Consider the following 20,842-nt stretch of genomic DNA (forward strand, 5'->3'; position numbering starts at 1 on the left):
TGATTTAGGTTGTCTTCAGGCACTGAGAAAAATGTTAATAATGTGCATGTACCATAATGTTTTTTATTTTTATTTGCAAAAATTGAACTGATACAAACCTGTCCTCTTTTCCTATCAACGTGCTCATTAAAATTGAGCCTTTGTCCAGTATTCAGTGTCTCTGAGTATGTATGTACAAATCCTTGTATCCTTTATGAACTTTTTCCCTGTAATTCTTTTTTCTTACTCAGATCTGTCTGTGACACTGAAGAAGAAATACAGAAAAGAAAATTACAAGGAGTTACTAAAAATGCAGTTATAACAGGAAGAGTCATACCCATCACAGGAAGGATTTGGGATCTTAGCTCTCCTTACAGAGTCTAAATAGTGGTCAGGGCAGAGATGCCCTGATCCTGAGATTACTTTTCTGGAATCACCTTATTTGTATTGTTTTTCTTTGCTTTTTTTTTTTTTTTAACTCCCTGTCCCCCTGTTGACATTCCTTCTAGGTCTCCTCTTTGTTTTCTTTCAGACATGTCTTACTTTTCCCTTTCTTCATTTGTTCTCCTCTAAATTCCTTCTCTTAAGGTTTCTTCACTTCATACAAGTGTTACCAGTAGCTGGTACTGCTGCTGTTGGAGCTGAGCACCAGAACTGGCCACACTACTGAGTAACTGCCCACAGAGGATGTAATTCTGAGTGGGCCTGAAATTCATGTTATTGCATTTAGTTCTAGTCATTCATTTCATAAGCGAATAAAAGAATTTGAGTGCAGTACAGATACTGCTACTGTGCTGTCTAGTCATGGGCCAAAGTTACTTTAAGATTTACAGGTTCATGTGTTTTCTTGAGTCCTTCCCTCACTAAAAACCCTTGTATCTGGGTGATTTTCTGCACTGCAAGTTGCTGTCTCTGCAAATGAGCATGCCTTTTGTATTAAAAATTGATGAAGAGACCCAGGAGAAGGTGCAGTTAAGTTGATCCTTAAGGCAGGAACCATGCTGGCTGTACAGTACTCAGCTTTTTGTGCCGTGTTCCTCCTATCCCAACACAGAAAAGTACTGGGTTGAACTTCAGAGCTTTGAATACAAACCTGGCAATTAAGGTTGTTCCTGGAACAAAGGAGGGCTAGAATAATAAAAATGTATAACACCAAATCTTTCTTCTACATATTGAGAAGCATGTGCCTGCATGTGGGATCTGCCTGCATTTTAGCTTCTGCTTTTGCAAAGCGATAGGTTTGAGTAAGCTTTATTCTTGTTGGTACTTATATGAGCATTTTTAGTTCATTTCTGAGTGAAGTCAGTGCCTAGCTCGGCAGCTCAGCATTGTGAATAAGAGTGACACATTATAACCCTACAATTTCTGATAGGTAGCTTTAAACATTAAGCCATCACTTGTAGATGGATTTAGAGGGCAAAGAAACTAAATTTGAAATCTGTTTTTCTACTCTGCAAATCAGCATTTATACACAAAACACCAGAAGAGGAACTCCCTCAAGCTGCTCTTTTCTTGCCCCCTCCCATTTGTCTTGAAAGCTCATTTTCTCTGTGAAAATGAAGATGACCCTTGAGGCCCATTAAGAGTTGGGATCTGATACCCTTTGAGAAGAGATTTTAGTACCTTTCTGCTTCAGAGAGAGGGTCTCAAAAAGCTGATTTGGCACACAAGGTTTTTCTGGGGGTAAAGTCACCTTTTTGTTAGGAGGAGTAACACTGATGGAAGAAACTTGCTGTTTAGGTCAGGAGGAGACCAATTTTCTTCTTAGCCAAGCTCTGGCTGCTAGAATCTAATAATAAGTGTAAGAGAGAAAAGAAAGGATTATTTAGGGATTTATTTTTTTAAATAGCATATATATTAAAATTAATTTTAATCAAGTGACTCAGAAGTGGGCATTTGTATGTATGTATTTATTTTTCTTTCTTTTTTTTCCTGAGGGCAGTTATTTTTCTGAGCACTTTGGTAGCATGTCAAGGTTGAGCTAACAGGCTAATACACAAAGCTGGCTTCGTGGAGCTTTTATGGGGAAACAGCCTTGAGTCTGTCACCTCTGATGCACTTTGCTTTTGAAGCAGCTGTTTCATTTATTCTAAGGTTCAATTATTTTCTGGGACTATGTTTTCATATTCATATCAGCATAAAAGTGAAAAGAAGGGGGGACTGCCTGAGTTGGTAGGTGGAAGAATTTGCTGCTGCCTTTGGTGGAGCCTCCTGCGGTGTTTACTGGGTGGGTCAGTTGTTTCTTAAGCCCTTTGTTTGGAAAAAATGTTGGGGAAAAGCTTTTATAGCCATTTTCTGAAAATACTTTCTGTGATGGTGCTCAGCCATGCTCCTTAGTGACTGTGCAGGGGATGCCTGCATGCAACTTAGCCCCCCAGAAAGGAGGAGCTGGAAAAATGGAACAGCTGAGAAATTAAATGAAAACCTTCAAGTTACCTACCATCCCTAGTTGATAAAGACAGGGACAGTTCAGTGTGGTGCTGTGAATCACCCTGGTCTGGGCACTACATCTCACTTGCACCCTCTGGGTGCAGGTGTGCATGCCATCACCTTCTCGTCTTGTCTGATATGAACGGCAGTCTTAGAGGGTGGCTCAGCCTGCTCCAGTATTTGTTTGTTGCAATGCTGGGAGGACTGCATTTCCCTCTTGTGCTTCGCTGAAGCAATTTTTCAGCTTTGGTTCTTTCTTTACCATTATTTCTCTGGATGCAGGACTGATGGGGAGGTGCTGACTGCAAAGTGCATTTTTTTGTAAAGAGAAAAAGAATGTGACAGCATAATAAATGCACACCATTCTAATGAAATAATATTCTCAGAACATAGTGATAAATTGTTCTGGAAGATTTAAGGTTAAATTTAGCAGTAACAAGTTACAAAAACAGGAGAATCCGTCTCTGTTAGCAGTGTATGCTTTCCAACCCAGCGTCCCCATGCAACATCCACCTCCATGCTAGAGGTTGGCCTTAGATCAGCAACTCTGATCAGCGTGCTCTATTTGGTGGGTTCACCTGGTGGATTTGCAGAAGTGTGGGGGGGTTGCTATCTGTTGCTCCTCTTCCACATCAGAAGCAAGCACTGTAAAAGGAGGACTGTACTTCATTAGGGTCAGTAGTTGCATTGCAGAAGACGCACATCCTGATGGGTGCTCTGAAGAGTGTGAATTGCTCCAGCTCTGCTGCCTGTGGTGCATTACAGCCATGGAGGCTCTTCACCCAGCAAAACTACGTTTAACGCTGGTGTTGGAGAACATGTGGTAGTTAGATAAGGACCTAATGCTGTTGTTCAGCATGTTTTTGAAGCATTTTTTTACTGGCCAGGGAGAGTCACTCTGGCTGAACATTGCTTTCCTCTAAGTTTGATCTGCTGGGCAGTGCAGAATTGACGATCGGCAGAGTGATTCACTGCTCCTGTAATAGTCATTTGCTGCAGTGCCAGGTGTGTAAAACACACTGGTTCTGACCTGAGAGCATTTCATTAAGGATAAATGGTCATAAGTGGGTGTGAGGCAGTATTTCATGTTTTTTCAAAATAAGAATATGATTTCCAGGAAGCTTAAAAGAAGCAGGTGTGCAGCCTTTGCTGAACTTGAGTGAGACCCGGTCACTTGGCTCCCATAAGCTGCTTGGGAAATCACAGCCAACATGTCTGAGCTGTCTAAAAATGATGTCTTAAAATGCCATGTGTAGGAATAAAACGTACTTTGTGAGCAGTTTCCTTTCAAGATTTTGGACCTTTTAATGCTTTTTTTTTTTTTCCCTTCTCTTCTTTGAAACTGCCATAAAATCTTCAACTAACCACCAAACTACCTAGCAATAACAGCATAAAGGCATCTGCCTGGGAAAGCTATAAGAGAGGCACCTGTTTATTAGGGGAACATGAAAAAGGAATTGAAAGTTTCCAGATTTAGTTTGAATGCACTAGCTCTCTCAGCTTTGTGTTATTCCCATGGATTTTGGAATTGATCATTTTGTACTTTTGGTCACATTAAGTACATGGAAGGTAGGAGACTAGAGTTTCCTTTTCTTTAGGCATGGTATTACACCTACAGTGGATTATACCTGCTGATCAGACATCTAGAAATAGAAATGTTGAAATTGGAACAGAGTCAACAAAGAGGACAAAGTGCACCTTTAAAAGCTAATTCAGTGCAGACCCCAGGGTGGAAACCAGTCTGGAAAATCTGGCTCTGATTTTGTCCCACGGTTGTCCTGACACGCCTAAATATTATAAATGATCATGTCTTGGGAGGGGGAGCGGGTTTGGGAGGAATGCTTTGCATCTGTTTAGCTGGGAACTAAAGTTGTCAATTTCTTATGAACTTTTGCAGGTGAAAGTGATGGTAAGAATTTGTCCTTCTCAAGGAGCACATGAAACATCTGAATCCATGTCCTTCCTAAAGGTGGATCCACGAAAAAAGCAAATCACTCTTTATGATCCAGCGGCAAGCGGGCCTTCCAACATAGGTCACAGGAGGGGTGTTGTTGCTGTTCCAAAGATGTTTGCCTTTGATGCAGTTTTCCCCCAGGATGCTTCACAGGTATTGAAATCACTTGCATAAACCTCCTGAGTCTTCACTGAATTTCTTCACTGAAAAGGTTGTGAGGCATTGGAACGGGCTGCCCAGGGAAGTGGTTCAGTCACCATTGCTGGAGGTATTCAAAAGATGTGTAGATGCGGTGCTTAGAGACATGGTTTAGTGGTAGACTTGGCTAGGTTAATGATTGGATTTGATGAACTTAGAGGTCTTTTCCAACCTAAATGATTTGATGATTCTTATGGCCACTGTGTTTCCTCTGCCTTAAGAGTACCATTTTTTCTGAGGATTTATATTAAAATGAGTTACCTTAATGCATGGAAAAAAACACAGTAATGAATAGACAGGTGGGTAAACTCTTACATTTTCAGTTTAGCCAAGATGTAAAATTAAGGAATAAAAGCTGGGGAGATGGATTTACTGACTAACTTATCTCCTTGCCTTTCTCTTGTGTTAGTGAAAGACACAGCCAATTTGAAGTTCACTTTTCACTCCAGTTAGGTTTTAACCCACTTGATGACATGAAGAATGTCCTTCTCCACTGCCTTCAGTGGGCAAGGAGCACGTGCTTAACATTAGGTGCTGAACACCGCTGTTAGAAGAAGAGATACAGCTAACCCTGTGTTACTGCTATACCGAAGTAGTTAGGGAGCTTTTATATTTTCATTGCCTTTTCCAGTTTGTTTATTCTCTGTTTTTGACTGATTATTTTATATTGATTGTGGTACTGATGGTATGTGCCTCTCACAACAGTGATTTCAACATTAGCCTAAAACTTAGTGGCTTTTTCTTACAGATAATAAAACTCCCATTGCTAGCCCTGCTGCAAAGTGGGCTGGCCAGTTGCAGCCACCTTCTGTGTTGGTTTTGGCACCAGCCTTCCGGATTGCTGACGCCTGGTTTGGGCTAGGCTCTTTGAGGTGCTCGTGGTGGACCTTTTGGGTGGCCTGTTTGTGGTGTTTCTGGGTAGTGTTGGCCAGCCCAGCCACTTTTATGCAAGCGTCATTGCTCAAGGCAAGCTCACTGCTGTGCACCTGCAAACAGAGCCTTATCATTTCACTGTAGTTACATATTTAACACACACCACACACAGAGCACTGCCCCACACAGTTGCCATACCTAATAGATCATCATATTGTATATTTGAGACCTTCACTGATGTGGATAAACTGGTTTTGGTACACTCAAGTATTTCAGCAAGTTTTCTTTATTGATAATGCTGTTTCCCCTGGAAAAGGAAAACATGGTGCTATGAAATCTTATTCAGGGATCTTAATATATTTTCTCCAGTATGAATGTCTTTTTAATTCCTGTGAGCACTGTTGAGTAGCTTAATTTCAGTGGAGTTGCTACTATTGCTGAATAGCCTTGGCTAAGCTATTATACCAGCAGGAAGCCTGGTTGGATAGCATTCAGTTTGCTATGTTAGTCATAGAATCAATATTCCAAGAGAATTGGTTTAATAGAATTGAAAACTATTTCAGGCTGTAGTAGCAGATCTTATTATTTTTTTTAAGATAGTATAGTTACTAAAATAATAGGACTGATGACATGAAAATAAGGAGAATAATGTGGCTCAAAAATATTGAGCCATTCATTTCATACAGAAGAAGACTTAAAAAAAAAAAAAAAGGCAAACAAAAAAAACCATAGTATATGCTTTTACTTATTTGTCTCTAATCTTTCTTTCAGGCTGAGGTATGCTCTGGAACAGTAGCAGAAGTAATCCAGTCTGTTGTGAATGGTGCAGATGGTTGCATATTTTGCTTTGGTCATGTCAAGCTTGGTGAGCTCCCAAATTCGTTACAGTTAATTACTATGTCAGTCTGGTAATTACATGCTGTCAGCTCCTGGAACAATAAACCTGGAGTATATGAATAGATTAGAATTTCTTTTTAATTAGCTTTGCAAACTTATCATGGTTTATTTCTACACTGGGATTGTAAGTTTTAATTTGAAAAGGTAAAATGTAACATCAGATTAGCTTATTCAAGAGCGAGTTTATATATAGGTGCATTGTGATGAAAATCAAAAGATCAGAGATGTTTTTAAAATTTAATTTGCTGTGGGTCTGAGTTACAAAATGGCAAAAATAATTGAATAAATAGTAATGGATTAATAATTAAATACTTTGCATTTTTGCACATTATTTCCCATTATCTGTGTAGCACATGGCATTGCATATAATGTGCCAGTAGTAATACGAAGAAAAAGTGTCTTGTACAAGAATGGTGAATTAAGTTTACATTTGTCTTTTCATTCTAGGAAAGTCTTTTACCATGATTGGGAAAGATAGTTCCACACAAAGCCTTGGTATCATCCCCTGTGCAATTTCTTGGCTCTTCAAATTAATCAATGAACGTAAAGAAAAAACTGGGACACGTTTCTCTATTAGAGTATCTGCTGTGGAGATCAGTGGCAAAGATGAAAACCTTAAGGATTTGTTAGCTGAAGTAGCCAGTGGCAGCCTTCAGGATGGCCAGTCTCCCGGAGTTTATCTGAGAGAAGATCCAATATGCGGAACACAGGTATAATGGATATCACAGCATAAATTCTCTGAGTAGGACTTCCGTAAACTTTCTATTTCTTTTTATCTGACAACAATTATGAAAATTTTTAAGACAGTAAAAACAAATTTTTGGTTTTAATCTATAAGCCCTGCTCCCATGGTGTAAATATTTGTTTTGTTTAAGTTCTCAAGAGATTTATCCAGTTCAGAGGGGAAAAAAAAAAGCTCCTGTGCAAATTAGTTATTCTCTTGTTTATGTTCCAGCTTCAAAACCAAAGTGAGCTAAGGGCCCCGACAGCAGAGAAAGCTGCATTTTTCCTTGATGCTGCACTTGCTGCCAGAAGTACCAGCAAACCTGAATGTGACGAAGAAGATAGGAGAAATTCACACATGCTCTTTACTCTTCACATATACCAGTATCGCATGGAGAAGAGTGGCAAAGGAGGAAGTATGAATCTTCTCACCATGTTCTTTATTTTTAAATTACTTCAGTTTGGATTGATTTAACAATAATTTGCAATTAGCTTAGAAAGAAAAAGTGAAATGAACCCTTAAGCCAGTCTACCTATAACTTCAGTAGCTGTAGCTAATACCTGGTTTCCTCACTATTAATATTTAATGTTATCATTATCCTGTGCTGTATTCATTATTTTCTTCATTTGAATATGTTTTGAATACCCAGTCTGGCTTGAGCTTATGCAAACACATGATGTACAACTGGTTTTCCCCTTTTTGTTTTAGTGTCTGGAGGACGCAGCCGTTTGCATCTCATTGATCTAGGAAGCTGTGAAAAAGTGCTGAGCAAGAGCCGAGATGGAGGAGGCTCTCTGTGTTTGTCTCTCTCTGCCCTGGGCAATGTAATTTTGGCCTTAATTAATGGTGCTAAGCATGTGCCATATAAGTAAGTGAATTATTGCATGTATTAGCGTAAATTTGTGGCTGGTGTTACCTTAACAATGAATTGCATTGCATCAGCAAATCACTCTTTACCTAAGATGAAATTAAAGGAAGTTTTGTCAGAGAGAGATCTGTCTTCTAAGGTCGCTTACATATTGCAGATATATCTATTTATCTACCTCTGTGTGTGTGTGTGTATACATACACAGAATGCTTAGAGGTCACATAGTAACATGAAATTCTTACTTAAGTGACCAAAAAATTGTATGGTTATTGTCATATATTAAATTTGGGTGAATGGTTAAGACGGTTTGATTGTTGAAAAATGCAGGGAAAAATGGTGAATTTTTTTTCTGTCGTCTGTTTCCTGGGTCTTGGATTTAGACCTGTCTCAGCCAGCTGGACAGGAATAGTAAACACTTCCATCAAAATTTCATAGAATTTTGTCTCCTTTTACCAAATTTAGAAATTATATTGAAATTCAGAAAAAAAGATGAGCACCATGTTGCACAGTTTAGCAGAAGTGAACATTTATACATATTGCTTTGTTGAGTGTACTTGAAAACAATGTTATGTTAAATGCACCAGTCAAGAGCCCAGCCCAAAGACAAGATCCACAATGTAAACATCCCTACCAGAAGTTGGCCTTCTGTCCTTAAATTTAATTGCTACTTGTCTTTATAATATCGTTCCTTCATTATCAATCATGTCATTTCACTTATTTATCTAGTGTTGCATCTCAAACAGGTGTTCTTTCTTTCTGTATTAAACAGAAAGTAGATAACTTCCTCAGGCTAGTTGCTACATTTGTGGATGGAGTACGGGTTGGATGTGTTAGAATAGGGAAGGACAGATCTTCAACTTTGTCACCTACTGTAATTTGGTGAGCATAGACTTGATGGTAGTTCCCACATATTGAGCCAGCTCGGAGTTGTGATGGAAGCAGCCTCCAGGGAGCCTTGGGTACATGTGTTGGGGATCCATGGAGGACAAAATGTCACCTATTCTGTCAGCTTTGCTTTCCATAGCTGATGATTGCATCATCAAGAAAATCTTCAGAGAGAAATTTAGCTTCCCATTTGTGATGTCAGAGCAGAGCACTGCAGGCAGAATGGAAACTAGATTAGTTAAGATGGCACTGATAATATGTTTCTGATATCTAATGTTATTTGTTTAGGATTTTCATACTGTTTCTGTTGACTTTTTTTTTCTTATCAAAATTATTAGCATATAGCTTACAGAGCTTAGATATCCAGATGCAAAATCTGCTCAGGTAAAAATAAAGCAATCATGAGCTGCTTGGGTAGTATGAGATAGACCTGAAATAACTAAACTAGTTATCAATCGTTTTACAGTTGTCTCAAATAACAAATAAAATGACTTACGCTACAAATACACAGGCAAATAAATTGTCAAAATGCTTGTTATCTTTGTATGTGTGTGTTTAGACACATTTTTAAGTATGGTCAAATAATAAGAGAAATTTCTTATTGACGTGTACCATAGTTGCATATATCCTATGAGAATGAAAGCACAACTTGTGGTGTAAAAATCTGCAAAAAAATTTGTTTTTTCTTTAAACCATCCTAATTTTCTCAATTGTTACACAGGGACAACAAGTTGACAATGTTGTTGAGGGAATCACTTGGGAACATCAACTGCAGAACTACTATGATTGCGCATATTTCTGACTCCCCAGTCAATTATGCAGAAACTCTCACCACCATTCAGCTTGCATCACGAATCCACCGAATGAGAAAGAAGAAATCCAAGGTTGGTGCACAAACAAGCTGCAATTAATTCATTTGAAAATAAGTTTTTCTAGCCTCTCGGTGGGGGAACGTGGGATTTCTTGGCGGTAAGAAATAATACAAAATGCATGAAAGCTCAGGAGAGGAACTGACAAATGACTTGGCACCAAGCCATCATCCCACCCTCAATTCTTAATCCTGAAATTCCCTTTCTTTTTGTTCCAAATGTATTCTTTCTTTGCTTGTATGCGAAACTATCTCAAAAGCTTCAATTTGTGTTAATTAAAAAAACAAGAAGAAATGGAAAACTGTTGAGGAGAAAGACAACATATAATATTTAATGTAAACTATCTGAAAAGCTGTGATAGATTCCTCCTAATTCAGTAAAATCTATGTAGCATGACCTTGTTACTTTAATTCACACAGTAATATTTTTCCTCTAGATGTAATTGTAATCGTACACAGAGCACAGACTATATAGAAAACCTACCTTTTTATCAATAAAGTGCATTTATGTATACCTATATATCAATTCACGTGAATAATTTTTCCCTTTTTGATCATTTGCAGTATGCATCCAGCTCATCTGGAGGAGAGAGCTCATGTGAAGAAGGACATGTCAGAAGACCTCCCCATCTGCGACCATTCCACCCACGAACGGTTGCCCTTGACCCTGACCTTCCTGTCCTGAGTATATCTAGTGATCCTGATTATTCTTCTAGCAGTGAACAGTCTTGTGATACTGTCATCTACGTTGGTCCCAATGGTGCCGCTTTGTCTGACAGGGAATTGACAGATAATGAAGGTCCTCCGGAGTTTGTTCCCATAATCCCATCCCTGAACAAGAAGAGAAGTAAAGACAATTCTGCTACTGGTAGGAGTTCTGACAAGGACCATTTTAAATGCAACACTTTTGCTGAACTGCAAGAAAGGTTAGAGTGCATTGATGGAAGTGAGGAACCCATCAGATTTGCTTGTGGAGAAATCTCTGTTGCGTCCAATTGTAATCCATTGCCTGGAGGTACAGAAAATGCACAGTCTAAACTGATAAAGGAAAAAATATCTCCTCCTTCTGGAGGATTTAAGAAACCAGTTCCACAAGAAACTGCATCTCCAAAAAAAGGACATAACCTTCCTTTCCAGACTGTTGCACCAAAGGGTGGCAATGGTAATTGTCATGAGAAGAACACACCTCACTTGAAAACAGAGCTTTCCAAGCCACAGAGCAGAGCTGACAGCAAAATAACAGTACTGGAGGGAGAGAGAGAGACAATCACTGATTCCCTGCAGTCCTCAAGGTGTAGCCCTTCAAAGAATTTGGAGCAGAATAAAGCTACAGCTGGCTGCGTCACTAAAGAAAAGTCCTTGTATGCGAAGAGACCCTTGCCAAGCCCAGCACCCCCACCTCCACAGCAGAAAGAGCAGGTGCCAGGCCCCAGTGCTCAGAGTTTGGAGCTGGACAATAGCAGTGCAGTTCGCACTCCTCCTGTGGGAATGAGCAAGCAGATGGCAAACAAACCTGAGCAGAACCCCCAAGGAAGCACATTTCTGGTTGGTAGTAATGCCCAGAATCAGTCAGGTGCTATAGAGGTACACAGCTTCCGGTCAGCGTTCAGAGGTAAATGTTTTGATCGGGATATACTAACCACCACGGTGACTTTGCAGCAGCCCGTTGAGCTGAATGGAGAGGATGAACTTGTTTTCACTGTGGTGGAAGAACTGTCCATCAGCGGGATTATGGATAACGGAAGACCTTCAAGTATCATTAGCTTTAACAGTGACTGCTCCCTTCAGGCTCTCGCATCAGGTTCGAGGCCAGTTAGTATTATCAGCAGCATAAACGATGAGTTTGATGCTTATACCTCACAGGAAACTTCTACTGGTGTAAATATTGATATTGTTGTGCCCTTTGCTAAGGATCCCTTTACCAGCAGCAGACGTTCCTCCATCAGTTCATGGCTCAGTGAAGTCAGCATCTGTACAATTGAAAGTGATGGAGCCCAGTCTAGTGACAGTTTTGTTGCTCAGTCATCTTACAGCTGTAACAAGTCTGAGGAACCATTCAATTTGGATTCACCCAATTCATCCGTCCCCCTAAAAAGCGCTCTGAATGATAGTGGATTTTGCTTCTCTGAACTGGACAGTGAGAGCATGAATTCTAGCAAGCTGTCCTCAGGCTTTGGCAAAAGCCTGCAAACCTCTGAAACTACCAAAGCATCTCAGATTAAAAGTGCTTTTTGTGTCACTGATCAGCCTGTAAAAATAAAATGTGGTAATTCTCGCGATACACCTGTAATAGAAACAATACATTCTAGTCTTCCTAGGAAAACAAAAACTACCTCGTCTCCAATCCACAATAATACTGTCCTTAGCTATAAAGAGCTGCAGAATCCACATTGCATATTTGAAGATCCCTGGCTGTTGCGCACAGATAATCAGCTGGAAACGAAACCTGCAGATGCGTTGCTGTCTCCAAAATCTCACACATTTGGTACTGAGAAGCAGCCAGGAAAAGCTGCCCAGTATTTTGGTGCAGCATCTGGGCCAACGAAGTCACAGACTATGCTCACCTGTTCGCAGAGGGTTGTAGATGGTTGTGAAATGGCCTGCAAATCCTCCAGCGGAGCTGCAAAGAAGTCAGAAGCTGTGATGAAGATGCCACAGCTGAAGAGAGGAGCCACCACACTGGGAGTGATGCCAGTATCGCATGCTAACAGTAGTTTGTCGGAGGCCATCACCCGAGGGAATTCGGATGCTCCCATGGCCACTGGCAGCTTGAAATCTTCACTGGGAAAGAAGAGTGTGCCACAGAAGTCAAGCTTGTTGCCCAGGTCAGGTGGGCCAACACCTCCAACACCTCCCGTACGCAAATCGAGCCTGGAGCAGAAACCTGTTGCTCTGGGAAATGGTGGGGGAAAAGCCACCAGCTTGGACTTTGCCAGAGCTGCCACACCAAAGGCTGAGGATGAAATGGATTTGCGTTTGAAAGCTGGGTCTTACTTCAGTGAAAGTGCCAGCAGTAGAATGAACCTGAAGGGTGACCACTCTTTGCCTAAGATGACATCAAGCTTGAAGGCGAAGGCGTCAAAGAGTGAAGCCGTGCACCGCTATGGAAGCCACATGTCCCTGGAGAGGTGTGACAGCCTGACATCAGTCGGATCCAAAGCAAATGTGGCGAGGGAAAATGGGAACCCCGGAAACAGCCGGACAGGACGCTCTGTCCCTAGGCTGGGCGTCCCCCCTGTTGCCTCTGGTGTGGCTTTACCACCACCCTTCACCGCCCCTGCACCTGGAAAAAACAGCCAGGCAAAACCCACAGCTAACCAGAAGGTCCAAGCCAGCGGAAATAAAAACCGGGGCCTCTCTGCCAGTGGGTCAAAGTCCCTCAGCTCCTCCGTGAAGTCCCTGGCGCAGCCCGTGGGGAAGGGCTCTGGCGTGGCCCCTAGTGGGAAGGCGGCCCCCCGCTCCGTGCAGCCTGTCAGCGGCAAACCCGGCCGAGGGACCATCATGGGGACCAAGCAGGCCATGAGGGCGGCCAACAGCCGTGTGAACGAGCTGGTGTCAGGCGGCTCTGTCAAGGTGGGCCACTTCCGAGGCTCCACTGACTCTGACAGCGGCAATGATAGCGGCATTAACCTCAGTGATGAGAAGTCGCAGGTCCCGGTGCTGCCGTCTCCCTACAGCAAGATAACGGCACCCCGGCGGCCTCAGCGGTACAGCAGCGGGCATGGTAGTGACAACAGCAGCGTCCTAAGCGGGGAGCTGCCACCAGCCATGGGGAGGACGGCTCTCTTTTACCACAGCGGTGGCAGCAGCGGCTATGAGAGCATGATTCGGGACAGTGAGGCCACGGGCAGTGCCTCCTCGGCGCATGACTCCATGAGTGAAAGTGGGATGTCGTCGCCGGGCCGGATGAGGAGCCTCAAGTCTCCCAAGAAACGATCAACAGGTAAGGAAGGAAGGGGAGGGCAGCCAGGTGGCCGCTAGTGTGCTGCTGAGTCCCTCAGGATGGGGGATTTTCACAGCACCTCCAGCTGAGAGGGAGAGGTGGTTTGGGGGGAGCTCAAAGCCAGGTCTGCCTGCATGCACTTGTGTGCTTGTATCGCTGTGACAGCAGCTACTTGTCATTTATTTCACTTCAAAGCTGCAGGTGTGACACAGGTGCTGTGGCGGAGAGGGCAGGAGAGGCGCTGTGTGCCCCGGGGCGACGGCAGCCTCCCTGTGAGGGAGGAGGCAGCAGATGGCCGTCAGCAGACAGGGGATGTGCCTTCCTCAGCGGGGTTGGTGGCGAGCACGGCACCAGGACAGCCCAGATTAGGGGGGTGTACGGCTGGATTGGGAAGAGTGAGGGTGCTGATAGCTTTTATGAGGATCAAGTGAGAAATTCTTGTGCAGGCTGGGGGAGAATGGGGAGAGAAGGGCAGTGAGGAGAGGAGGAGCTCTGCCGCTGGGAGTTGGTGAGAAAAATTTCAGTGAGGTGGGCTGGGGCTCCCATTTGGAAACAAGGGAATACGCCTGGAGGGGAGAATAGCGCTTGTGAATTAATGAGGATTGCTGGATGCACGTTAGGTTATCCAAAGGTAGGACTTGGGGGCAGACCAGAAGGGTGCATATGCAAGATGCAAGCAAATCCTACGTTACTGCTACCAGCTAATCGCAAAATTATAGTGTTGCTCTGTAGTAGTGGTTTTATAATGTAATTTTAGAGTGCACGTGTAGATTCTATAAACAATAGCAAACTGATGGGGGGATTGGTTCAGAAGAGGCTCCTGCTCACATACTGTGCCAAGGCAGATGCCTCTGACTGCACCGTGCAAAGGTGGGCGTACAAGTGCCAGGTCCTTTTCTCTGCTCTCTGGTGCCTTTCCTTGTTGCTTTCGCAAGTGGTGCACATGTAAGTGCCCCCCTTCATGTAAGCTGGTGGTAGCCAGATTCAGAATCAGGGTCGTATGACTGCTGTTACAGTACTCATTTTTATTGATCTAGCTCGGAGTCCTGTAGTGTCGTAAAGAATTGGTAACAATCGGTGCTGTGTAGCTAATGACCAGCAGCCTCATTCAGCACCCTAAGCATACTGACTGGTAGAAATATAGTAGGATTTGATACCAGCAATGCACTGAATTTGAGTTTTTGGTTGGAAAAGGATAATTATTGCAGTCCTTGTAGACATCCATAATGCTCAATTCTGGCTCAGAAACCAGAAAAAATCCAGCCCAAGTGAGTTAAACTGACGTAGATCTTAGGGTGCTTTCTGGTCAAAGCAACTGAGTTGCTTCAGCAGGTGATAAATCAGTTTGGAAACTTAGTGCAGCATTTTGCTGCAGTTCTCTTTCCATAGCATATCAACCTCTTAAACCTTTCCTACAAATCAATATTAACAGCTGTAAAATTTGTGCACATATTGAGAAGGCATTACCCACTGATGGATTTCTATTTGTTTTTGCCTCAGGAAATGCTTATAAGGTCTTTAAAAATGACAAACTATTTCTTTTTCCGATTGAAATTACTCTATATCAGTAAATTATGTATTACTTTTGTGGAATGCTTTAGACTTTGAGACCATAATGTATTTTATACATGAAAAAAGATTTCTAGGTACTTTGTGAAATATTTCTTAGAAGAAATGTTTGATGCAGACCCATTATTGGCCTAAAATATATTGTAATCTTTGCCAAGTGTTAGAGATTCTTGATGTTGCTTACATTGCTCCAAACTGTGTTTTAGCTGTGCAGTCTCTGCATATAAGGAAGCTATGGAAGGGAAACCCATCCTGTGGAGAGATTCTACTCCCTTGGATGTTGCTGGATACCTTGTTCCCTTATCCTTGAACTTCATCTTTGCAGAAACAACATCAACTTTGGACTTTGGCTGGTTCAGTGGAAGGACTTTAAGTTTGTCTGTTTAGTGTATAAGTCTTACTGCATCTGTTCAATGTTCTTTTCAGACAGAATCCTGCTCTTACCAATGTAGTTCCAAGATCAGAGCTACAGTGGGTGATTTCAGCAGGCAAATAGCGGTGATTCAAGCTAAATAAGTTGGGTTGTGAGAATGATGAACAGGTGTTGTAGAAGTAGAATCAAGTCTTACCCTTTCCAAATATTCCCTTTACGATTGTTGTTACTTAGAAGTTAACAAGGATGTAATGAAGAATAAGGGATATTTTTCTTAAGACTATGTAAACCAGATAACTCTTCAAGTATCTGTGGAGGTGCATTGTTCTCAGGGCTGCCTGCAGGACTTCTGTCTCCATTTTCTCTGGAAGCTTGTGGCAGGGCTTACTTGATGGCCTTAATATGAATTTTACTTTCCTGCAGAGGTCTCAGGCCCAGTATTTACCTTGGGAGCACTTTCCTCTGAGCAACAGTGTCTTGTCTGTTGGATATGCTCCCTTTGGCAAGATGACCAGAAGTAATAAGACTCCTTACCTCTGAGCTGGTTTTCAATTAAAGCTGTTTATACTTCCTGCTAACATGTGACATTTCACTTTGTTTCTGGTGGCCTTCAGTCCTCCTGTTTGCCTAGGGATTGGACAGCAGGCTTGTTAACATTGTCTGAGCAGCCCCGTGCGTGTGTACTCATCCTCAATGTATGTAGTGTAGTCGTCAATCTTTGAGAGAACGAAGAGAGAGACATTACCACAAAAAATGCTGGAAAAAAAAGTGCCAGCTCTCGTATACAAAAGTAACAGTATTTTTGAAGGACACAAGTCAGCTACTGCTGTAGGAAACATAAGTCTTGGCAATTGTATCAATGTAATGGTTTGCTGCTCATTTGGGGAAAAAAAAGGAATCGGTGAGGTTTGTCATGCTCTGACCTTCTGAGTGTTAGTGCAAATAGTCAGTGATAGGCCTGGACATTGGAGGTGACTCAAATTGCAGCTTGGTTGGTTGCTGCCTTCTGAAGTGCCAAAGACCTCCTAATTCCACGGTGTCATTGAAAACTGCTGGTATTTAGCTCCTTAAAGGTATTGGTGGTAGTTCTGGAGAGAGCTGTTGGCTCTTTGCAAAGAAGTAATGCAATGAAGGGGATCTTAGATAGTCTTTCTCGGCTTAAACTGGAGGAGCAGGATATTTTCTGACTTGTCTGTCATTATCAGTATTGGTCTGAAATTACTCACAATCACATTTCCATTGCAAGGTAATGAGTACCATAATAGCTCACCAAAGATAAATTAATCCAGGAAAATATTTTTGCAAGGAGAGAATAAACAACTGGGGCTCAGTCATCTGCTTTGGGAAGAGGAACTGCTCTTACTCCCATCGGTAAACCAATAGGAAAATATTTTGCCAAGACAGTAACCAAGTCAGCAGCATGAGGGTACTTTACTAAAAGGAGAAGAGCAAGAAAAGCATTTCTTCTAAGTTTCTGGAGAACCTAGATCTTTAATTTGCTGCAGTAATGTTCTACAGTCTGTTAGTCCTCCTAGAGTCTGATGAACACTTGTCTTTTGTGTTTTAGGTCTCCAGCGTCGTAGACTGATTCCTGCTCCATTGCCAGATGCTGCCTCACTAGGAAGAAAACCCAGTGTCACTGGCCAATGGGTTGACCTACCACCTTTGCCAGGCACTTTAAAAGAGCCATTTGAAATTAAAGTTTATGAGATTGATGATGTGGAACGATTACAGCGACACAGACAAGAGGAAACTGAGGTCAGCACATATTTTACAACAACTGTAGACAAATTACAGTATACAGGCAGAATCCTTACTTGAATGCTGGAATGGTGTTCAGGAAATTGATTGCAATTAAAGCACTATAATTATTAATTTTACAATTCATATGTTGGGGTACCCTTAACACAGAAAATCGAAATGATTACTGTCTAAAATTAATTGTGTTTAACATGACTGATGGTGTAAATGGAAGTTACCGATGAATATATTATGAGAAGACTTTATAATCTTACCCTAGTTGATGAAACCTTACAGCCTTTCTCAACTGTAGGGTCATTAACTCTTTATGTAAATGACGGGATTCTGTTAAGTCAGGGATACACTGAGTATGGTTTGTTTGTAATTGGGAAACACCAGCTAATTCTATTTTGGAGACAAGAATTTCTATATTCTTCTGATGCCTTTTTCCCATTTCTTTCATAATAGCCTTTCCAGGATGTTGAGAAGGTAGGAATACTTTTAAGAAAATAAGAATTCATATGTTTTAGGATTAAATATGACACATTATTATTAGGCTTTGTTTATCATTTGCACTACTGGAAAAAATTCCTCTACAAACTTTAGTAATCTCAAAATGTATTGGAGATGTTTACTAATTCAGAGAAGTGCAACAAATGCTCTAGTGATGTAGTATGCTGTTCCTCTAGATTGGAGGCCATTAATTTACACTCCAAATTAAAAAACAAATACCACCGCCACCGAAAACCAACTTCAACAACAACAAAAACCCTTGCCTCCTAAGTCATAAGTAGTGAGCTGGGAGCAATTTGTGTCCAGCTGTTGGAGGTCAGCTCATAACAGGCAAATTCATGAAATGTTTTTTCTGTGTTTTAAAAGGGTCTGATGTATTTCCATACCAAGCTGAAGATACTAGAGAGGCGCCAGCAGCGAATCAGAGAAGTAAAGGCAAAGCATGAGTTTTTGAAGGAAGAGCTGGAGGAGACAAAGTGCAGGTTGATGATGGATCCAAATAAGTGGAAAGAAGACTGTAAGTCTTAGCAAAATAGTAGTATGATCAGCATGTAACAATTTTTCAGCATGTGAGCAGTCCCACTGACAAAGATAAGCAGTTGCTAAGATACTCTGCTGAAATGAACTCTAAAGTACTCTGTGACCCCATTAGCATTTCTGTGATACAGATTTTTTTTTTTTCAGTGCTGGATAGTATCAGAAATGGAAGAGCTAAAAAAAAAATACAGTGGAAACTCACTGTGATTCTTGTTAATATTTATATAATCTTTCGTTATCCTTCTTTCCAAAGAAGGAAAAGATGTTTCCAAATCCATTTTATGGTTGGGAAACTGAGGCATGAGATTTGCTCACAGATTGAGTGCTGTGCTTAAATGGAGCCTCAAGGTAGAGGTTTGCATCTGCTGAACACAGTGAAAAAATTTCTTAGTTGAAGAGACGTAAGATAGTCCTCTACATGATTTTCTCCCTTGTGATAGAATACTGTTTTGCTGTGAGATGTTTATCTTACATATTTTATTTATTTTTTGTCTGACAGTTGAAGTGGATCCTGATCTTGATAAGGAGTCACAGGAATACCTGGAGGCACTGGAACAAGTGACAGAGGAACTGGAGCAGTGTGTTAATCTTTGCAAGTCACACATCATGATAGTGACGTGTTTTGATATTGGAATAACAGATGTACAAGATGGAGTAAGGGAAGTGGAAGTTTGAAGAGAGGTTTTTTAAGGGACTGAAGGAAGTGAAGCTGGATTGTCCGACATGAAGTAAAGAGATGAAGTTGCTGGAAGGTGAAGGAGGAAAGGTGAAGACTAAAAAGCAACAATGAATGTTGTAGGAGAAAGAAACAGATGAGGGGATGGGAATGTTCATAAATCATTTGGTGCCTCAACGTGACCTGAACTGTACAAAGATAAAAGTAGGAACAAGTACTGCTTCTGCCAGATGGAAGCCAAGAAATTTAGTACAAACCAAGACGTTAAAAAACAAACATACAATGGAAGTGCCTTTAAAGATCATTTGATTTTCATTTTTGTATTTGGTGCTAGAATTAAAGCCAGCAAACCTAAGCAGACCACAAAATGTATTCCTACGAAATATTTTATACTGTATAGTGTATTTATGACTATATGTAAAAAATAAAAAAAACAGCATTGTAGCAAAAGCAATAAGTAAATTATGTTTTCATACCTGAACTTGCCTTCTTGTTTCATAGAAAAGCTGTTTTATGTAGCAGAATTAAAATTGTATTATAATTGTTTTCTTGGTTAGGGTTCAAGATATTTTTATGAACATTTATCTATTGAAAAGGTGTATTATGGCATTTTGAGATGATTGTTTTACCTTCAGGTTTTGTATTATTACTTTTTCAGATCAAAATAAATGTTTGTTTTCCATTTTATATATACATATATAGATATATATTAACTGCTTACCTACTTTTTTGGTTACTAACCTCACTTATCACAGACCTGGTCTTTTTGGAGTCGTTAACTTAAGGTGAGGATGTCTACAAAGGGCACTGTGGTTTGTTTTGGTTTTCTTTTTTCCTCTTTGACTGCAGGAATTGAGAATTATGTTTATTACCAAAACCATAAAACAAACAAAAAAAAGGAAACAAAGTTTTTGTAAATGTTAAGTTAGGTCCATATTTTTATATAGTTTTGACTATAAATATAGCATTTGCATTTTGAACTTTTAAGACAAATAGTATATCTTTTTACAGTTTTTCTAAGGAAGGCAAACCCTCAGGATCAAGTTTATACATGCTGCATGAGATTTGTGCTTTTTTGAAGGAGGCCACTTAAGTGTGGGAACTATTGATAAATTGTTGCCAAACAAATACTTTTGAAAAGGTTTAATAGTGTATGTAATACCACATTTCATAATGAATCATATTTTCTGATCATCTTCCTTTTTATGGTTTTTTCAAGTCCTTTGTACAAATATGTATTATAACAGCTTGCTTCAGTTTTTATCTGTGAATAAAAGATACATCTATTGTTACGATTTCTTCTTGCTATGTAAGTGATCTTAATGTTAGGAAAAGAGAGGATGGCCTGTGGTGCACAATGCTAAATGTCATATCTCTTTGCCCAAGAGAGATAATGGAAGAGAGTTTTGACATTAGTCATCACAAACCAATCAGGAGAGAGGCAAAACACCAAAGGGTAAAATAAATAGCAATGATAATACTTACATTCTCTTAGCACTTCATAGCTTACAGAACAAAGACCATCAGCTCAGATGCTTGTTTTCCCTGATGAGACAAAGCAATTAAAAATGGGTCTACAAACACACACAAACTTTAGGAACTGGAATCAAGCCCTGGGCCCTCTTGGTCCATCACAGCATTTATTTCTGCTGCATTTGCTCTCTGGTTAGGCAGTAGCTGTGCCTGGTGCTCATTTCCCACTGATGCCAGCTGTAGTAACTCCAGGCAGATTGAATATAAAGCTAGTGCTTCTAATGGCACCATCTCAAGTATTTTCCAGCCATTTGGTCAAATGGGGTCTGTAATGCCTGAAGT

At 40.9% G+C, this 20,842-nt stretch overlaps 1 protein-coding gene across 2 annotated transcripts in view; it reads left to right on the forward strand.

Moving 5' to 3' along the window:
* Nucleotides 1–20,322, forward strand: part of KIF26A (kinesin family member 26A) — a 100,334-nt gene extending 80,012 nt beyond the window's left edge. For both annotated transcript variants that reach the window (XM_066998418.1, XM_066998419.1), the window contains 10 exons: nt 4,307–4,516; nt 6,206–6,299; nt 6,779–7,041; nt 7,287–7,470; nt 7,764–7,923; nt 9,530–9,692; nt 10,241–13,619; nt 17,129–17,319; nt 18,181–18,331; nt 18,851–20,322. In XM_066998418.1, the coding sequence (XP_066854519.1) occupies nt 4,307–4,516; nt 6,206–6,299; nt 6,779–7,041; nt 7,287–7,470; nt 7,764–7,923; nt 9,530–9,692; nt 10,241–13,619; nt 17,129–17,319; nt 18,181–18,331; nt 18,851–19,026 (4,971 nt within the window). In that variant the 3' untranslated portion in view covers nt 19,027–20,322. The remainder of the gene's footprint in view (nt 1–4,306; nt 4,517–6,205; nt 6,300–6,778; nt 7,042–7,286; nt 7,471–7,763; nt 7,924–9,529; nt 9,693–10,240; nt 13,620–17,128; nt 17,320–18,180; nt 18,332–18,850) is intronic.
* Nucleotides 20,323–20,842: the final 520 nt, after the last annotated feature.

This window comes from Anser cygnoides, chromosome 5 (assembly GCF_040182565.1).
Source record: "Anser cygnoides isolate HZ-2024a breed goose chromosome 5, Taihu_goose_T2T_genome, whole genome shotgun sequence".
NCBI classification, from domain to species: Eukaryota; Metazoa; Chordata; class Aves; order Anseriformes; family Anatidae; genus Anser; species Anser cygnoides.